Source organism: Hemicordylus capensis, chromosome 1 (genome assembly GCF_027244095.1).
Source record: "Hemicordylus capensis ecotype Gifberg chromosome 1, rHemCap1.1.pri, whole genome shotgun sequence".
Lineage (NCBI taxonomy): Eukaryota > Metazoa > Chordata > Lepidosauria > Squamata > Cordylidae > Hemicordylus > Hemicordylus capensis.
The window spans coordinates 198,499,808-198,516,574 of record NC_069657.1 but is presented as its reverse complement, the minus strand read 5'-3'; the positions used below and the strand labels follow the sequence as shown (position 1 = coordinate 198,516,574).

The window sequence follows — 16,767 nt, the reverse complement described above, 5'->3', positions numbered from 1 at the left end:
CATCTCAAGAAATGGACGCAGCTGGCGTATCAGCCAAAGCTGATAAAAGGCACCTCTGGCCACTGCCTCAACCTGGGACTGAGAAGCACTCCTAGACTGCGTACCTGTTCCTTCCGGGGAAGTGTGACCTCATCCAGAACAGGCAGATCAAAATCGTCTCTCGAGTTCTGACCCCGCACAATGAGTAGCTCCATCTTATCTGGATTCAGTCTCAGTTTGTTATCCCCAATCCAGTCCATCACCAACTCCAGGCAGGCATTTAGGGAGGTTATGCCCTAAGCAAGCCGATCACAGCCTCTCTAGGCTGCGCGGCTCGTTTGCCTCAGCCCCCTAGGAGGAGCACGTGATGCTGGGAGCTGATTCCTATTGGTCAGGCATCCTCCTAGGGGCGGGGCCGGAGCAGGCCTACGGCCTGCATGCAGGCACCTGCCCAGTCCGTCTCTCAGAGCTGTTATCCCCAATGCAGCCCATCACCAACTCCAGGCAGGCATTTAGGGAGGTTATGCCCTAATATATCCTTTTCTATTGTAAAAGATGCATATATTTAACAAGGGAATAAAGTGAAAACAAGAAAGGGGGGAAAAGATGGGGTTTTTTAAGTGTTAAGGAGAAAAAAGTATCAAACAAGCCAAACAATATATGGGCATCGACCTTGTTCTAATCTTTTGTTCTAATCCAGACAACATACAAAAGTAAGCCTCTGCAGTGTTAACGTGAGTCCATTGTTTCATCCATGTCCAGGCCTCTGTATAAGTCTGCTGTTCTTTTATTCTTTTTTGTTTTCTTTTCCCCTTGTTGAATGATTTCCAAGAAAGGATAATATTGCATGCTTGGTATGAAACTTGGAAGCCTATCTACTTGATTGGTTTACTTTTCAGTTCTAAATTCTCATTTACTGTAAATACTTCATTGGAAAACATATTTTTATGATGGAAATATTGTCTTTTAAGGTGCAATTTATAGGCAGAAATGTCTTTGTGCTCTCATTTATGGATTCATTGTCAGTAGATTGCTTATATATATTAAATTCTCAAGCCAAGTGAATGAATGACAAATTTAGCATCCTATAAGAATCTGGTTTTTCAGCTGTGTGATTTTGAGGAAGTAGTGTGGCTTAGTTACAGGAAATGGTTCTCATTACTAGGTGGCCCTGATTTCAGAATCAGTTTGGAATGCTACCCATGGTTGGCTGTCTGAATCCTCCTTTGCATAAAAATTAAGGAACCACAAATCTGTATTCATCATAGCCCTCCCCTTTATATAGTTGTGTTATCTCTGCTGTGCCATTTTTAGGGCTACTTCCCATATTATACTTTGAACACCTGAGAATGTGCTTGCAAATCACTCCTGCATCTGAAAACATTTAGCTGCACATTAAAAATATTTTAAAACTATTAGAATATGTATATTCCGCTTTTCAGCATGATACCCCACCAAGGTGGCTAAGAACATTCATCAAAACAATCTAAACTAATAAGCAATCAGACAAAGATGAAAGCAAAATCAATAATAGCAATAGCAATAACACTTACATTTATATACCGCTCTATAGCCGGAGCTCTCTAAGCAGTTTACAATGATTTAGCATATTGCCCCCAACATTCTGGGTACTCATTTTACCGACCTCGGAAGGATGGAAGGCTGAGTCAACCTTGAGCCCCTTGGTCAGGATCGAACTTGTAACCTTCTGGTTACAGGGCGGCAGTTTTACCACTGCGCCACCAGGGGCTCTTTAGCCAGCAGCAATAACAGCATGAAAGACAGCAACCACAATACATCACTGGGAAGCATGGCTGAACAGGAAGGCACACTTCAAAACAAAGAGAGGAGAGGGGGCTACCCACATTTCTCGAGGCAAGATGTTCCAAATAACCAGGTTAAAGTCAGATACATGTTGATTGTCATAGGGATGTACACAAAATGGTGTTTGCCTTTTGTTTTGAGCTTGAAACAAAATGCAGATGGCTGAAATGCTTCATTGAAACAGCAGTCAAACCGGTTATTTCAACAAAACAAAACTCAAAATGTTGCAAGTGTTTCGGCCCTAGGGAACAATGCGGAAACTTGAAACACTCCATTGTTCCCCATGGATAGCTCCTAGGGACCCAAAGTGGGTTTTGTGGTAGGGCACGATGGGTACTCTTTACCACTCAGCCCACAAAAGAAATGGGCAAATAGGGAATTTAAAACAAATTTTTAACCTTTTCCCCAAACCCCCATATGATCCACTGCTGAGGTGATCATGGGATGTGGATGGGCTGGAATTCTCAGGGAGATTTCTTGAGGCTTCCCTGGCCTCTTGCAAGATGGCAGAGAATTCTCCCAAGACTGCCAGCAATGCAGCAGGCCTTTTAGGACCATTCAGGTTAGGGCTAAGGAGGAGATGGAAGAGGATGGAGGGAACAACTAGGGCTCCTGGTGAGAGGTCCAGCCAAGTGGAAGCAACCCAGAAGAAAAGGGTGCCAGAGAACACCTCTCCTCTCATTTTGAGTCACTAGTGGGAAAGGAAACCTTTGACACTACCATACAACTGATGTAGGTATTCAATGCCTCCTCCGCATGCACTTCGCCCAAGTCACGTCCCCTGCTTCTGATGCAAGGCGATGGGGCAATTAGCAAAGTGCGATGGGCCCTGCTCAGTTAGCAGCAGCCGCCGAGCCCAGCAGGGCACGTCTCTCTTGGCCGCTGCCTTGACCTGTCAGGGCAGCCGGTGCGAGTGATCTCACTCCCTTCCTGGCCTGCCGTATACATGCCTTCTTCTGCCATGGGGATGGGTGGTAAGACAGCAAGACAGCTGCTTTCGCCCTGGGAAGGACAGGAGTGCTCGGCCCATGTGCCTGCAGCTGCTCTGGTGGCGACATCCTGGCCCTTATCTCAGCTGGAGGAGAACGGGAAGGAGAACCCGGAAGGGGTGTGAGGATAGAGGGAGAGCCACCGCTCCTGAAGGTGAAAGGAAAGGGCTGTCAAGAGTGGGTGCCTGCATGAGGAAGAAGAGAAGGAGGGGGAGAGGGGGAGACGCTGGGGAGAAAGGACCGAGGAGGAGGGAACCGGGCTCATATAGTACCCGGCAGAAAGGGTGGCAGCGGTGGCAGTGTGCACCCCATTTCTGATCCAGGGAGAGCCTTGTAGACCCCCTGACCCTCCAGGCCTGGGGACATTTGTCCCCCCTTGTCCAGTGGACGCTACACCCATGTGACCTCTGTTGAGAAGAGGTCTTAGAGGACATTGGGTTTTACAGTTCTGTAAATATCACTTAAGACTTGCTGCTACTCATTGGGATGCTTTCAGTTTCAGGTTGGATATACTTGAAACTTATCATGTAGTATCCAAACAAGAACTTTAAAAAAGCATTTACGAAAATTATATTTCACACATTACCATGAGCAATGAGTGGCAGGGAATAAGGAGGTGGGGAGTAAAAGATGTAGATCTCTGAGGATAGAAGAAAGGAGAAATTAAAATGACACATGTATAGTCTTTGTAAGAGGAAGCGTTGTTAGCTTGATGTGCAACTAAGAAACAATATCTGTTTGTGTGTCGTTAGGAATTACCTGAAAAGTGGAAGAATCTTAAAAAGATTGCCTTCACTGTGAAGCATGAAGTGGCTCCTCTACAGTCCAATGAAGTGTCTGTTATCAGAAGAAAATGTGTACTTTTTGAGGTGAGATCAGTTCTGTGCTGTGAACCGAATGATTTTTCGTTTTTTGTTCTGATAACAAGCTGGTGGCAAGCTTCACTGAACTGAGAAATTGTAAACTCTTAGAAAAGGCTGTCTAAAGATAACAATTCAATGTTTCTTGGTAATATATTCTGGATGAATCTGATAATTTAAAGCCCACTTCACCCAAAATGGGAGTGATGCTTGCGTCCTCTTTATCTTCAATTATGTCTAATCTGTTTCTAATTTGAACACGGTGCCACTGTTGTCAGATCAAATGTAGATTTTAAATGTTTTATGCTTATCCACTGGGAATGTTTTAAATGTATGTGAGCTGTCTGGTGGGCTTGTACAGGCTGTATCTAATAAAGTTTTAGGTAAATTTAAAGGAAATAAGAGTACTTAAGATGAAATGATTCATGGTTCATGAGATGGAACATATTTAATGGATTGGCAGCCAAGGAAAAGTTATGGCATAGTAGTCTCAATGGATCACCTGCTTAACCTTTTAGGAACACTGCTTCAAAAACATTCTTTCTCTTTCAGGTTAAACAGCAAGAGTTTAGAAACAGATTTAAAAATGAAGTTATTTTTAGATTTGATGCTGACGATCCTTATACATGTATGGATAAGGTAAAATCTCCCCCCACCCCTGAATTAATACTTTGCTTCAACCATCGTTAGGGGGGTGGGAAGTAGAAACAGCTAGGATTATTCCCATTTCTATTGGCCCTACTGCTGTGCAATGTGGCAATTGTGATCAGGGTGCTACATTTTCATTGGCCCTGCTTCTGTACTTTTAGCAGCAATCATGACATACAGAAACTTCCTAGGCAAAGGCTTTTTTCAGGATAAATTGTGGGAAAGCATCTCCTGCCTGGTCTTCTATGTGTCAGACTGTTGTTGGAGACACAGAAGCAAGGCCAAGAAACCATAGCTTTCAAAATGAAGATCACAGTGTTGTGCATTATGTATTACAGGAGAACCTCGTTACGTGAGGGGGTTCCGTTCCTCACCTTCTTCCACAAGTAACGGAACCATGAGTAACAAGGCAGTATGGCTGTGGGGAAAGGGGAGTTAGGTTCCAGGGTGGAGGGAAATTTAAAAATAAAAATAAAAAAGGCCAAAAATGGCCCAGAATGGCAAAAAACCCAAACCAATTTGAAATGAAAATCAATTTTTCTGATCATGTTTAAGAAAGGTTGTAAAAAATATTGGGACTCTGGGGGTGTCCAAGGCTTAACTTGAACCATGGCTGAACAGGGCACAGCCTAGAGACCTTTTCTCAATTGGAAGAAATGGAGAGGAGCACCAAAAAGTTAAAACAGTGGTGAGTGGTTCAAATGGACACTCAGAAAATCTATATATTTAATCCCCGTAGACGTGCCTCAGCCTCTGTGGGGATGCGTCCTGGCAACCCAGCTGATTGGCTGGGCAGCAGAGCAGAGGGACGCACCTGATTGGCTGAGGCGCGTCTCAGTGGTGGAGGACAGAGGCGGCGGCGGGGGGCCTTGCCGGGCCATGGAGGCCAGGGCGGCGGCGGGCCTGGCCCGGCTGGGGAGGCCAGCGGCGGTGGGGGCCCTGGCCCGGCCACGGAGGCCGGCGGCGGCAGAAGTAGGCAGATCTGGCCCAGCGCAGAGGCCAGGCGAAGAGGTGGCTGCAGCCTAGCCGGAGACTGGGGCGGTGGGGGGGAAGAGAGGTAGCCGGCCCCCCAAAACACGCAGATGCTCTGTGCGGGGGTCGGCTTGTAGGAACATATTGTTTCTATATAATATGTATATAATAGGTATATAGTATGACTGGTGTTTTGACTAATTGTCTTTGTCAGAAGTAAAAATATCTCACACAATCTTATCCTGCTATCTTGTCACAACAGTTCACTTAGAGCATAGTATATTCAATAAAGCATAATAAAAACAAATATAAAGAAGCAAGTATCTTTGAGCATGTGCAGAGTGCCTTTCTTACAACACTGTGTGATCACAACCAGTCTCCAAAACATTTGAGAGTACAGAGGAGGGCATTAGTATCAAAAGGGTGTGTTCTTTGAGAGAGAAACTATGTTAGGAGATGCCCTTCCATGAGGAAGGTTTGGGTGATTGACTTAGTTGTGGTTGCAGGGAGGGGCACAGGGGAAGGCAAGCACTGCCCCACTATCATGGGCACCACCCCAAAGGCCTCCCTGCTGCCTGCTGCCACTGTCCTTCCTCAGTGGGGCATGGTGTTTATGTTCTCCTCCTCGCCCCACTGGGTCGTGCCTTGTCCCCCCGGTGCAAGCTAGGAGCACCCCTGCTGCAGGTCCCTGGCTTGGTAGCACAGTCTGAGAGTCCTTGCAAGCTGCCACTGCTGCCTTAGCAGCATGGCCTGAGAATGCGTCAAAATGTCTTGGGTCACCTCTGAACCATATGAGCCCCTCCAAAGGAAACTGGGAACAGTTTCAAACATTTCTGCATTTCTTGACTTTGCAACTTTAGGTACAAACCCCATTTTATCATATTACTCAGTTTGGTCACTGCTGTACAGGGCTGACTGTGTTGGGAGAACAGGTTATTATCCAATTCCCACTGTGGGAATTCCAAATAGCATAGGTGTCCAACTTTAAAGACAGCTTTCTGTCTCCTCTTAACAATTAGCAATTTGTTTCTACAACACCTCTTAAAATCAGAGAAATACAGAAGCAAAGCCTTCATTTGAGGAAACCCCTTCCCTGGCCCCTGCAAATATGTAGGCAAACCTCTGCTGTTTTTGTTTGATAAGATGTTTCAAAATGGCATCCTTGCAGACCCATAAAGACATTGCAAAACTGGAGGCAGAAATGAAAGAGCTGCAGGAGACGGCTGATCTTTTTGAAGTGAGTGTGCCAGAATACAAACAGCTGAAGCAGTGCCGTACTGATGCCATCTTGCTCAAGTCTCTCTGGGATATGGTGGTGTTTGTCCAGGTAAGGATGTATCTTTGTATTTTACACGGACATGAGGACACTTGTTAAAACAAAAGAGCACGTAGGGAAGGCTGAAGTGATACCTGTTTTGCTTTGGGAGTTGGTAGTGCTGTGAAAAGATTGGTTTTGTTTCTGAAGCAAGTGGCCTATCTCAAACTGAGCGAAGCGAAGCAATGAAAGGAAATGGAGAGCTCAGATACATACTAATTCTTACCCCACCCAGCAATTCAGAAAGAAATCATTCTTATGTCGAGCCATATCCGGTCACAGTTGAAGCTATATCTACGCCATTAAAGGCCAGTTAACACTTTACATGTGTTGCTGCTTACATTCACTTGGAGTCCCTGGGTTGGGTTTGGTGAGTGGCTGCTTTTCCGTTACTTTTCTCAGCTCTGGGCTGACAGAAATACATGGCTAAGCCACCTAATGGTGCAGCAAGGAAATGCTTGACTATCACGCAGAAGGTTGCCGGTTCAAATCCCTGCTGGTACTATATCAGGCAGCAGCGATATAGGAAGGTGCTGAAAGACATCATCTCATACTGCGCGGGAGGAGGCAATGGTAAATCCCTCCTGTATTCTGCCAAAGAAAGCCACAGGGTTCTGTGGGCGCCAGGAGTTGACACCGACTTGACGGCACACTTTACTTCATGCACGTGCCAGGAATAGAATGTAATTCTATTGCCCTGGTGGTGCAGTGGTAAAACTGCCACCCTGTAACCAGAAGGTTACAAGTTCGATCCTGACCAAGGGGCTCAAGGTTGACTCAGCCTTCCATCCTTCCGAGGTCAGTAAAATGAGTACCCAGAATGTTGGGGGGCAATATGCTAAAAATCATTGTAAACCGCTTAGAGAGCTTCCAGCTATAGAGCGGTATATAAATGTAAGTGCTATTGCTATTGCTATGGCTATTAGAAAACCCAAAGGTTGAAGGGTGTGTGCTAATCCAAGGCCTATTCATAACATCCAAACCATAATTTAGCCACTACAAAAAACAAATATTTATATACCGCTTTGCAACAAAAGTTCTCAAAGCAGTTTACACAGAAAAATAAAATATAAATAAGATGGTTATCTGTCCCATAAGGACTCACAGTCTAAAAGGAAATATAAGGTAGACACAGAGGCGCTCTAACCCCCGGACCATGGGGCCTCGGTCCGTGGCCTCCAAGGTCTGGGCAGGGGGCCTCTTACAGCCACCCTGCGACTGCCTGCCTCAGTGAACCTATGTGGTTATTTTTTTTAAAAATCAAAGTTGCCGCACGCCTGAGGGGTGGATGCTGGTGTGGGGGATTAGCCGAGCAGTCGACCTCCTCCTTGCCCCCTGGTGGCAGCAGTGGCAGGGGGAGCGACTGCTGGGTAAATTCTTTTGGCCCATGGCTGTAGTGAACTGCAAGGTGCACCTGCATAGTTCAGAGGAAGATTATCGCAAGCCTGTGACTTCACCTTTGTGAAGCCTGTGACTTCACCACGACCTTCCTCTGAACTGTGCAGGCACGCCTTGCAGTTCACTACAGCCACTGGGCCAAAAGGACGTACCCAGCGGTCATTCCCCCCCACTGCTGCCACTGGGGGAGAGGGGAGGAGGTCGTCTAACACACACACCCGCAACCACCCCTTGGCCACGCAGCGGCTTTGATTTTTAAAAAATACCCACGTTGGTTCACCATGGCAGGCAGTCGTGGGTGTAGGAGCGCCGCCCCCCCCAAACCTTGGAGGCCATGAACCGGGGCCCCAAGGTCCAGAGGTTAGATTTTTTTAAAAACTATGTAGGTTCACCACAAGAGGCCCCCCAAAGTAGGTTTTGGGGGCCTTGCGGGGGGTGGGTGGGCTTGATGAAAGTCTGGCCCAGGAGCCAAAATCACCTAGGTATGCCACTGGGTAGACACCAGCAACAATGACTGGGAGGATGCTGTGCTGGGGTCAGATAGGGACAGTTGATCTCCCTCTACTAAATATAAGAGAATCATCACTTTAAAAGGTGTCGCTTTGCTCAGCTAGCAGGGAATATATCTCAACCAGTATGCTCAATTCAGCGAGAGTGCTTCCTGTGACTAAAAAACAAAGGATGCCTTTAACTTCATTGCTATCATATATGAACACTCATTTTGCAAATCTGCATGGGGTGGAGTCAGTCAGGCTTGTCAGTTAGCTTCTGAGGAGAGCTTGGTGAAGGAGAAAAAGCCATTGGGCACTCTCAGACAATTGTCCCATCTAGCCCCATATTTACTCTGATTGGTGCAAGCTCTCCATACCCTCTGACATACCCTAGGCCCGCTACCTGTGATCAGATCCCTATGATCAATGGGATTGAATGTGGGACCTTCTCCCTGCCACGCATGTGATACTGAGTGGCACTGCCACTGAGCTTTGTCTTCTTCTCAAATATCTGGGGATATTTGATTGGTCAGTAATTTAGTTCTAGTGCATGATGACCAAGGTGTTGATCCTTGATAGGGATGTGCATGAGCTGGTTCACAGCCTCCTTTGGGAAGCGCCAACCCGGCTTGGGCACCAGCGTTCAGACTGGTTTGGCAGGGCAGGGAGCCGTTCTGTTAAAAAGCAGGTAAGCAGCTCCTTACCTGCTCATCCCCACCAAGGGTGTGCCGACTCTAGGGGTGTGCACGGAACTGCGGAGCTGCGGTCCGGCACTGGGGTGGGGGGTTCCATTAAGGGCAGGGGGGGCTTTACTTACCCCTCCCGCGCTTTCCACACTCTGCCGCCGTAATTATTGAAAAAATTGCTCCTCCGATGGCTTCTCCTCCGATGGCTGCTCCGTTTAAAAAAAATGGCTGCCCCCTTGAAGCCCCGGCCCCCTGCTGCTGCTGCCCTCTTGAAGCCCCCTCCCGCCTCCTTAAATCTCGCCCGGGCCCCGAGATGACTCTTCAGAAGCGGGCGGCGGGGAGATGTCCTCCCGCCCCCTTCCCTGCCGGGCTCAGGCTGCAAAAGACTTTAGGAAGGCTTCTGCGCGCACATCTCCCCGCCGCCCGCTTCTGAAGAGTCATCTCGGGGCCCGGGCAAGATTTAAGGAGGCGTGAGGGGGCTTCAAGAGGGCAGCAGCAGCAGGGGGCCGGGGCTTCAAGGGGGCAGCCATTTTTTTTAAACGGAGCAGCCATCGGAGGAGGAGCCATCGGAGGAGCAATTTTTACAGTAAATACAGCGGCAGAGTGTGGAAAGCGCGGGAGGGGTAAGTAAAGCCCCCCCGCCCTTAATTGAACCCCTCAAACTACCCTTCCGAACCAAAACCACCCCGTGACCGGACCGGTCTGGAGGCCTTTAGAATGGCCTCCGAACCGGTCTGTGCACATTCCTAGCCGACTGTGTGAAGGCTGCAGGGAACAGCACTCCGTGGCCTTTTGGAGAGTGGGTGCCACTGCCAGAAAAGCAGCGGTGTGGGGATGAGCAGGTAAGGAGCGGCTTACCTGCTTTTTAAGGGAAGCGCCCCCCGCCCCGCCCCATTTGCGTACATCTCTAATCCTTGACATTACTCCATATTATTTTTATTTAACAAAGTAAAAGAATGTCCTGGTGGGCACTGTTGTGCTTAGAATGGGCTAGAAATATGCCCCTCGAATTACACATTGATATTTTAATATAAATATCCTTGAAAATAAATTAATTCCATTCTTTTTCCCCCAACAGCCATATGGCAATTGCATGTATGACAATGTTAAATTATTCTGAACATGTGACTAGAACAAATAAAGCACACAGAAAAAATGCTAAGAAAAACCAGATGTTTGAGAAGCACATCAATATACCATTTGATGATCTTCTGTCTCTAATGAACCTAGGATTTACACTTTGTATACTTTCCAGTTTACAGGGGCAAAACTGGAAATAATGAGCTTTAGTGATAAACTGAAATGGGACTATCAGAGAAGGTTCATTTCTTTTACCTGTACATGTACAGATCACAATATTCCATGTATATGAGTAAATAACGTTTGTGTTAGGTTAAATGAGGTAGCCTATTCTTTTAAACAAATGAGTTGTTTGTTTTTTAATTCATTTAATCTTTAGCAACTTTTACTTAGTCAGTCAGCTCAGGCTATAAGATGCTGAGTCAGACAATTCTGTATCTGGTGGTAGATAATTCCATGAAAGACACTTTGAAAATACTGGGAGCCAATGAACACAATTACTTTCCAGGCACTCTAATGAATCTTCTCTACCCACCCCCTCCACCTCCCACCCCTCATTTAGAACTGAAAGTGGTGAACTTAAGCACTTCTACATGGGCCCAGATGCTAAATCAAATCTGTTGCTTGAAGTAATTCTAAACAAGGCTTTTTAAAATGTACAATCAGACACGAAACATGCAGTTCTAAAAAAACAACAAAAAGTGCCGTTATAAAAGAATACTTGTGCTTTCAAAATTCAAGTCCTGCAAAAGCTGCATTATGTTAGCTGATGTAAAAAGTGACCAATAACAATGAGACATACTGGCCGAATTCAGACATAGCACAAAACTGGAGGTAGGCGAACCCGCACTTTCCATTACAAATTGTAAATCACACCATAGATGTCTGTCTCCGGTTCCAGGAGAGAGACCAACATTACAACCACTACACACACACACACGGTTTCCCCTCCCTCCTCACCCTCTGCTCGGAGCACTTGTGGACACATGGGCCCACACACATCAGGATTGAGCAAAAGCAAGCCACCCTTTGTGCAGTTTGTGCTATACAAGGAGACTCTTGCTGTGGTGTGGTGAATCCCATCTGCTTCCCAGCCCCATACAACTCCCAAAACCGCCTGTCACCCTCTCCCAGCAAGGGGGATTCCATGTCATTCTCTGCCCCATCCAGCCAACAAACCACTCTTTGCCCTCCTCCTATTTGCAAGGAAGATCCCAATCCCATTTCCTTCCCTTCCCCACTGAACTCCCCCCCTCCAAACAGTTAGTCACCCTCCCAGCCACTGGCCAGGTGGGGGAGGGGGAGCACTAGCATTTTGAAATAAACACAATGGTTCTGTAAAGAATGTTTTGACTTTAATAGGCATTAATATACTGGCAGCTCTTAAATTAGCAAGGAGGGGACAGGTGTTTGGAATCCCTGATCCCTCTGCTCCTGCAGGTGCGGACAATGACCTCATGTTAACATCAGCGGCTTAAAGGGTGGTACTTCCTTCTAACATCATGCATCTTGGCAGTGAGCTGGAGGGAGATGCTCCCAGGTGTGTCTTAGGGATGTGCGGACTGGTTCGGGGGTTCAGGATGTGCGGACCAGTCCGGAGGTTTGGGAGTTCGGTCTGGAGGTTCGGGGGTTCAGGGGGTTGGGATCAAACTGAACCCCACCCCGGTTCTGTCCAGACCAGAACCGAACCTCCAGACAAGTCTGTGGAACGATCAATTTTTTTAAAATTAAAAAATAAAATAAAATAAAAATGCCTGTAGCCCCTTTGGGGGGCTTCCTTTAGGCCGCGCGGGGAGGGGTTCTGCGAAGGTTCCCCCTCCCCCCACCGGCCTCTGAAATCACCGCTGCGGCCAGATAAAGCAACTCTTTTCAGCCCTGTTTTTCCCCAAATGGAAAAAAATTGCACATGTGCAAATGACCTCTGCGAGGCCATGGGCCATGCCAGGCCTCGCAGAGGCCATTTACGCGTACATGGCAGCGAACCAAAAAGAGTTGCTTTACCTGGCCACGGCGGTGATTTCAGAGGCCGGCTGGGGGAGGGGGAACCTTCATGGACCCGACCCCCCCCATGGCCTACAGGAAGCCCCCCGAGGAGGCTACAGGTATTTTATTTTTAAAAAATTAAAAAAAAATTGTGAAACCTGCCCCCTGGAGCGGACCCGGGGGGGGGGGGTCGATGGGGGCTGAACCGAACTTGGCCGGTCTGGTTTGAGTTTAGTCCGGACTCGAACTGAACCAGGCCAGCCGGTTCCATGCACACCCCTAGTGTGTCTTGAGAAGCTGCTCTCACTGCCCACACTTCCCTGCTGCTGCCAGAGATCCTCAGAGGCTGCACCGCAGGGCCTGCCCGCAGAGAATCCCTGTCTCCTCCAGGCATCCTTTTGACATTACCCTCACCCTCTGGATGTGTGTCTGGGTCCATGGGCCCCAGTCTCACAGATCTTGTGCAGGAGCACCTGCTCCACCACGATCCTCACACTACTGTGCCTGTGGTTGAAGTTCCTCTCCAGGACAGTTCTGTGTGTGAGATAGGGGGTGACCATCCACGCCTGCAGGCTGTATTCCTGGTCCCCGAATAAACCGGCTTCACCTTTTGCCCACCCACCTGGATGGGCACAGCATCCACCCAGGTATCTCTGTGGAGCTTTGAGGTTAGTGGGGAGGTCCAGAAAATGGCCATGTTGTGGCTTCTGCCCGACACCCCGGTGTAGACATCCAAGAATCAGCCCATGGAGTCCACACACCTTGCATGGTCATGGTGTAGTAGTTCTTCTGCCCTAGTACTCATCGTGCCATTGGGGGAAGTGCGCCAAAATCTTCACATGTGTCCCATCTGTACATCTAAGTGTGCCTGGGAAACCCTTATCCTTGAACCCCGATATCACCTCCCATGGGTCACCCAACCAAATCACGTCTTCCATGAACATTTTCACCACTTCATTAACTATCTCACAGATGGTAGATGTACCAACAGCAAACAGGTTGCTCAGGGACAGGTAGTTCACGTTGGAGGCCAGCTTGTAAATGGCTATGGTGAGCTTCTTCCATGCTTAGATTGCACAGCACATCATTCTGATGGTGGAAAATGGGCTCCATCTCACTTGCAAGGGAGCCGAAGGTGGCTTGGGACATCTTGAAGCTTCCCCCAAAGTACTTGTCGTCCCACTTGTCCACACCTTCCATTGACCTCCAGGTGCTGTCGTAGCTTGGAAGCACCCACCTCCTTTCCTCCAACCACTTTTCATCCAGGGCCTCAGCAGCGGAGGAAAGGGCCTCTGAATGTCTCTGGACTGCTTCAACAGCTGACCTTGAGCACACTATCAGCCCCTTGAATCTCAAGGAGACTGCTTAAGAACCTTGCAGCCTCCAGACGTGCAGCTGCTGCCTCCTGTGGCCTCAAACTCTCCAGAACCCACAGAAAGTGGGCCCTCTGTTTGGGTTCTGTATATTGCTTCCTTCTCCATAGTTCTGAGGACCATCTGCATGGTGGTCTGTGCCACGATGCTGAGTGCTGTGCCTGCTATGACAAACCTTTTCCTCTCTTACTGCAAGGGAGGTCATGTGATGGCTCATGCCCTCATGGGAGCTTCGATTGTGCATGCCTCCCACAGTGGTGGTGGTGGGTGGTGGTGCCCACCCACCTAATTTGCACAGCTGTGGGGAAAAGGGGGCAGAGTCCCAGGGAAGGAGGGGCATCCATTCCTTTTTACCTGTCTGGGACATAGTTTCAGAAATCAGATTCCAGGTCTGACATATAATCCCTCCAGCTTTTGTCCCCCAAACATAATACCCTCCTTGGTTGTTTGAGGACTCTAACATTCTTTGTCCCTGGCTGTGTGTGAGCCACCGCCCCCCTGCCCAAAGTTCAACGGACCTTTGATTCCCTCCTTGCAAGGAGAGCCTCTTCTATCTTCTCAGGCAGAAGAGGCAAGCCTGCCTCTCTTTTATGTTTTCCCCTAGAAACCTTTTTGGAAATTGTTGACAGGTCCCTTCCCTTTCTTTGATAACTTTATGGGCGCCCTTAAAAGACCTTGCATGCAGGTGAGGGCATGCATACCTCCTGTTATGTGAATACTGCCCTCCCAGCATGGAGAGCAATGCCCTTTCCCTTTGTAAGGTGGAAATGGCTCGGAGGAGTTGAATGAGAACCACTAACACCAGCCTTAAGAACAAAGAAACAAGTTTTATTCAGAAAAGCAGAAAGACAACATCTTCTTTGACAACATCTTCTTTCTGTTTAGAGGAGGGCCCCTGGTGGAGGGAGGCCAGCGGCGCCCGTGTCCAGCCACCACAGTGGCCCCCCTCGTCCTGCCCCTGCCTCTCACGTCAGACGTGGGTGGTTTGCCACGCCCCTGCGTCTGACATCTGATGCGGGGTGTGTGGTCTAGCTCCTGAACAAGGCCGTGCAGCCCCATTTGGGAGTTAGATCGAGGCCAGCGCTGTGTTTGCAGCACGGCCAGAAATGGCCCTCCCTGCCTTTTAAGGCAGAGGGGCGGCAGCTTGGCTTCTTTGAACCCAGTCGCCTAATAGTGGCTACGCCCCTGAGGAGGGCAGAAAACATATGGGGGTTTCAAACTGATGGGTGTGGTCATCACTATGTGTGCAGAGTGTGGGCTTGTAAGCATGTGGTTTCAGGTTTTGCAGACTTGGAGAGGGGGGCTCCAAAACTACAGCACTGCAAACAAGACAATTTCATGCCCACTACTTGGCAACCTCCTGCTTACAGGTATTTACTCTGAGAACCACTGGCATGCCTAGTTAGTGGGGGGAGATTGGATGAGTGTTTGCTCTGAATCCCCCTCCCCCCCTGGTTCTTGGGGAGCAGTGGCTTGTGCATAGCCATCTCCCTATGTCTGCCTGTATTCCCCTTATCCCCTGGGCAGCCCAGGCACGAGTATGGTTGCACGGGGCCCCCTTGCCCTGCTGGCTTCCTCTTGTGAGGGGAGGAGTGGGCAGGGCTATGCATTTCTGGACACATCCCCGGAAAGCCTGGTCGCAAGTCTCCTGGTCCATGGTGGTATGTTGCTCTTGAACCTTGTCTTGGCCATGGCCTTGAGTGGTGACAGCTGTGGGGCTGCATGGGAAGGCCCTTCTCCCACTTGCCCGGCACCCTGGGGTGTCAGCTGCAGCGAGCTTGCGGTGGAGCCATGGCCTCGGAGCACACAGGGTTGCAAACCTGCTGCCCTGGCACGGCCACTGGGCTGGCAGGCAGCCCTGCATGTGGACCTGCTGGGAGTGTGTGTCTAGAGCTCATTTCAGGTGTGGATGGCATGCGCCCCACCTGCAGAACCCTGAAGGTCCCTTGTGGTGGGGCAGGGTACCTTCAGGCCTATGCATGTTCCTGCAAGGAAACAAAGCACACACACACACCCCTGCTCAACTTGGGAGGCTGGAGTGGCTTGGGAGTGGTCCTCTGGTATGGGTAGGGAGGGCCTACATCAGCAGCTGGGGCTGGTAGAGCAGCTGCTGGGGGGCAAAGGGTGGTGGCTGGTTGGTGAGCCATTCCATGGAGCTGGCCATCTGTTTCAGGTAGCTGGTGTAGCGCTCAAACTTCCGCTCCACAGTCTCATCAGACCACTCCAGAGCACCAACCTCCTCCCTCATCGTGTGCTCATAGGCACACACCGTCCGGTCTGTGGCCCGATGGGTTGCCTCCTCCAAGACCTGCCTGTCCTCCTGACACCTCTCCCCCTCTCTCATGTCTTTCTCACTCGGCACATCACAGGTGGCCTGGGAATTATCTGTGTGCTGCATGACCAGCTCCTTGGTGAGCTGCAGGTGGGCAACACACCTCCTGTTGCGCACCTGAGCCAAGCGCTCTGCATGGGGCCGGAAGCAGGGGCACTGGCTCATCCAGGAGCCCGGGCATGGCTGGCATCCCTGGTTGTTCTGGCAGTGGTAGTGGCTGGCCAGGATCATCCCTCTCTGGTGACGATGCGGAGAGGGGGTATGGAGAGGTAGAGCAGCATGGGAAGATGCTGGGAAGAGCACCTGCAGGCTTGCATGCAGAAGGTTCCCAGTTCCTGCCCTGGCAGCATCTCCAAGATAGGGCTGAGAGAGACCCCTGCTTGCAACCTTGGAGAAGCCGCTGCCAGTCTGGGTAGACAATACTGAGCTAGATGGACCAATGGCCTGACTCGGTATACAGCAGCTTCCTATGTAGCTATGTTCCTAAAAGAGTTTAGGTGCGATTAATCCTATGGCATGACCTGCCAAGGTGTGTTGTGGGGTCGGGGAGCTCCCAATGGGTCATGCCTCATCCTTGGGCTCCACTCCAGATATCTTATTGTGTGTCGTGAACTCTTCGATTTTTTTTTCTTGAGGTGCTGCAGCTTCTCTTTGCACTGGGTCTCAGTGCTGTGGTACCTGCGGAGGCCCATCTGGTTGGAGATCCAACCGTGGGTAGCCTCATTTTGGAAGCTGTTCTTCAGCTGATGCTGCACCCCCTCATTGGTTCAGAGTTCCACGAAGACTCTGGTTTCCGTGTTGGTCCAGAGTTCCCCTTGGAATTTCTGGAGCTGTCCC

General features: G+C 49.3%; 1 protein-coding gene across 5 annotated transcripts in view; it reads left to right on the top strand.

Annotated features, from left to right (window-relative positions):
- LOC128332356 (dynein axonemal heavy chain 11-like) overlaps positions 1-16,767 on the top strand; it is a 353,782-nt gene that overhangs the window by 5,281 nt on the left and 331,734 nt on the right. For 4 of the 5 annotated variants that reach the window (XM_053266647.1, XM_053266645.1, XM_053266646.1 and 1 more), the window contains exons 1-4: positions 458-692; positions 3,545-3,661; positions 4,205-4,291; positions 6,441-6,599. In XM_053266647.1, coding sequence (XP_053122622.1) covers positions 4,283-4,291; positions 6,441-6,599 — 168 coding nt within the window. In that variant the 5' untranslated portion in view covers positions 458-692; positions 3,545-3,661; positions 4,205-4,282. Of the gene's footprint in view, positions 1-457; positions 693-3,544; positions 3,662-4,204; positions 4,292-6,440; positions 6,600-16,767 lie in introns of those variants that run through there. The other variant, XM_053266643.1, reaches the window with a different exon arrangement.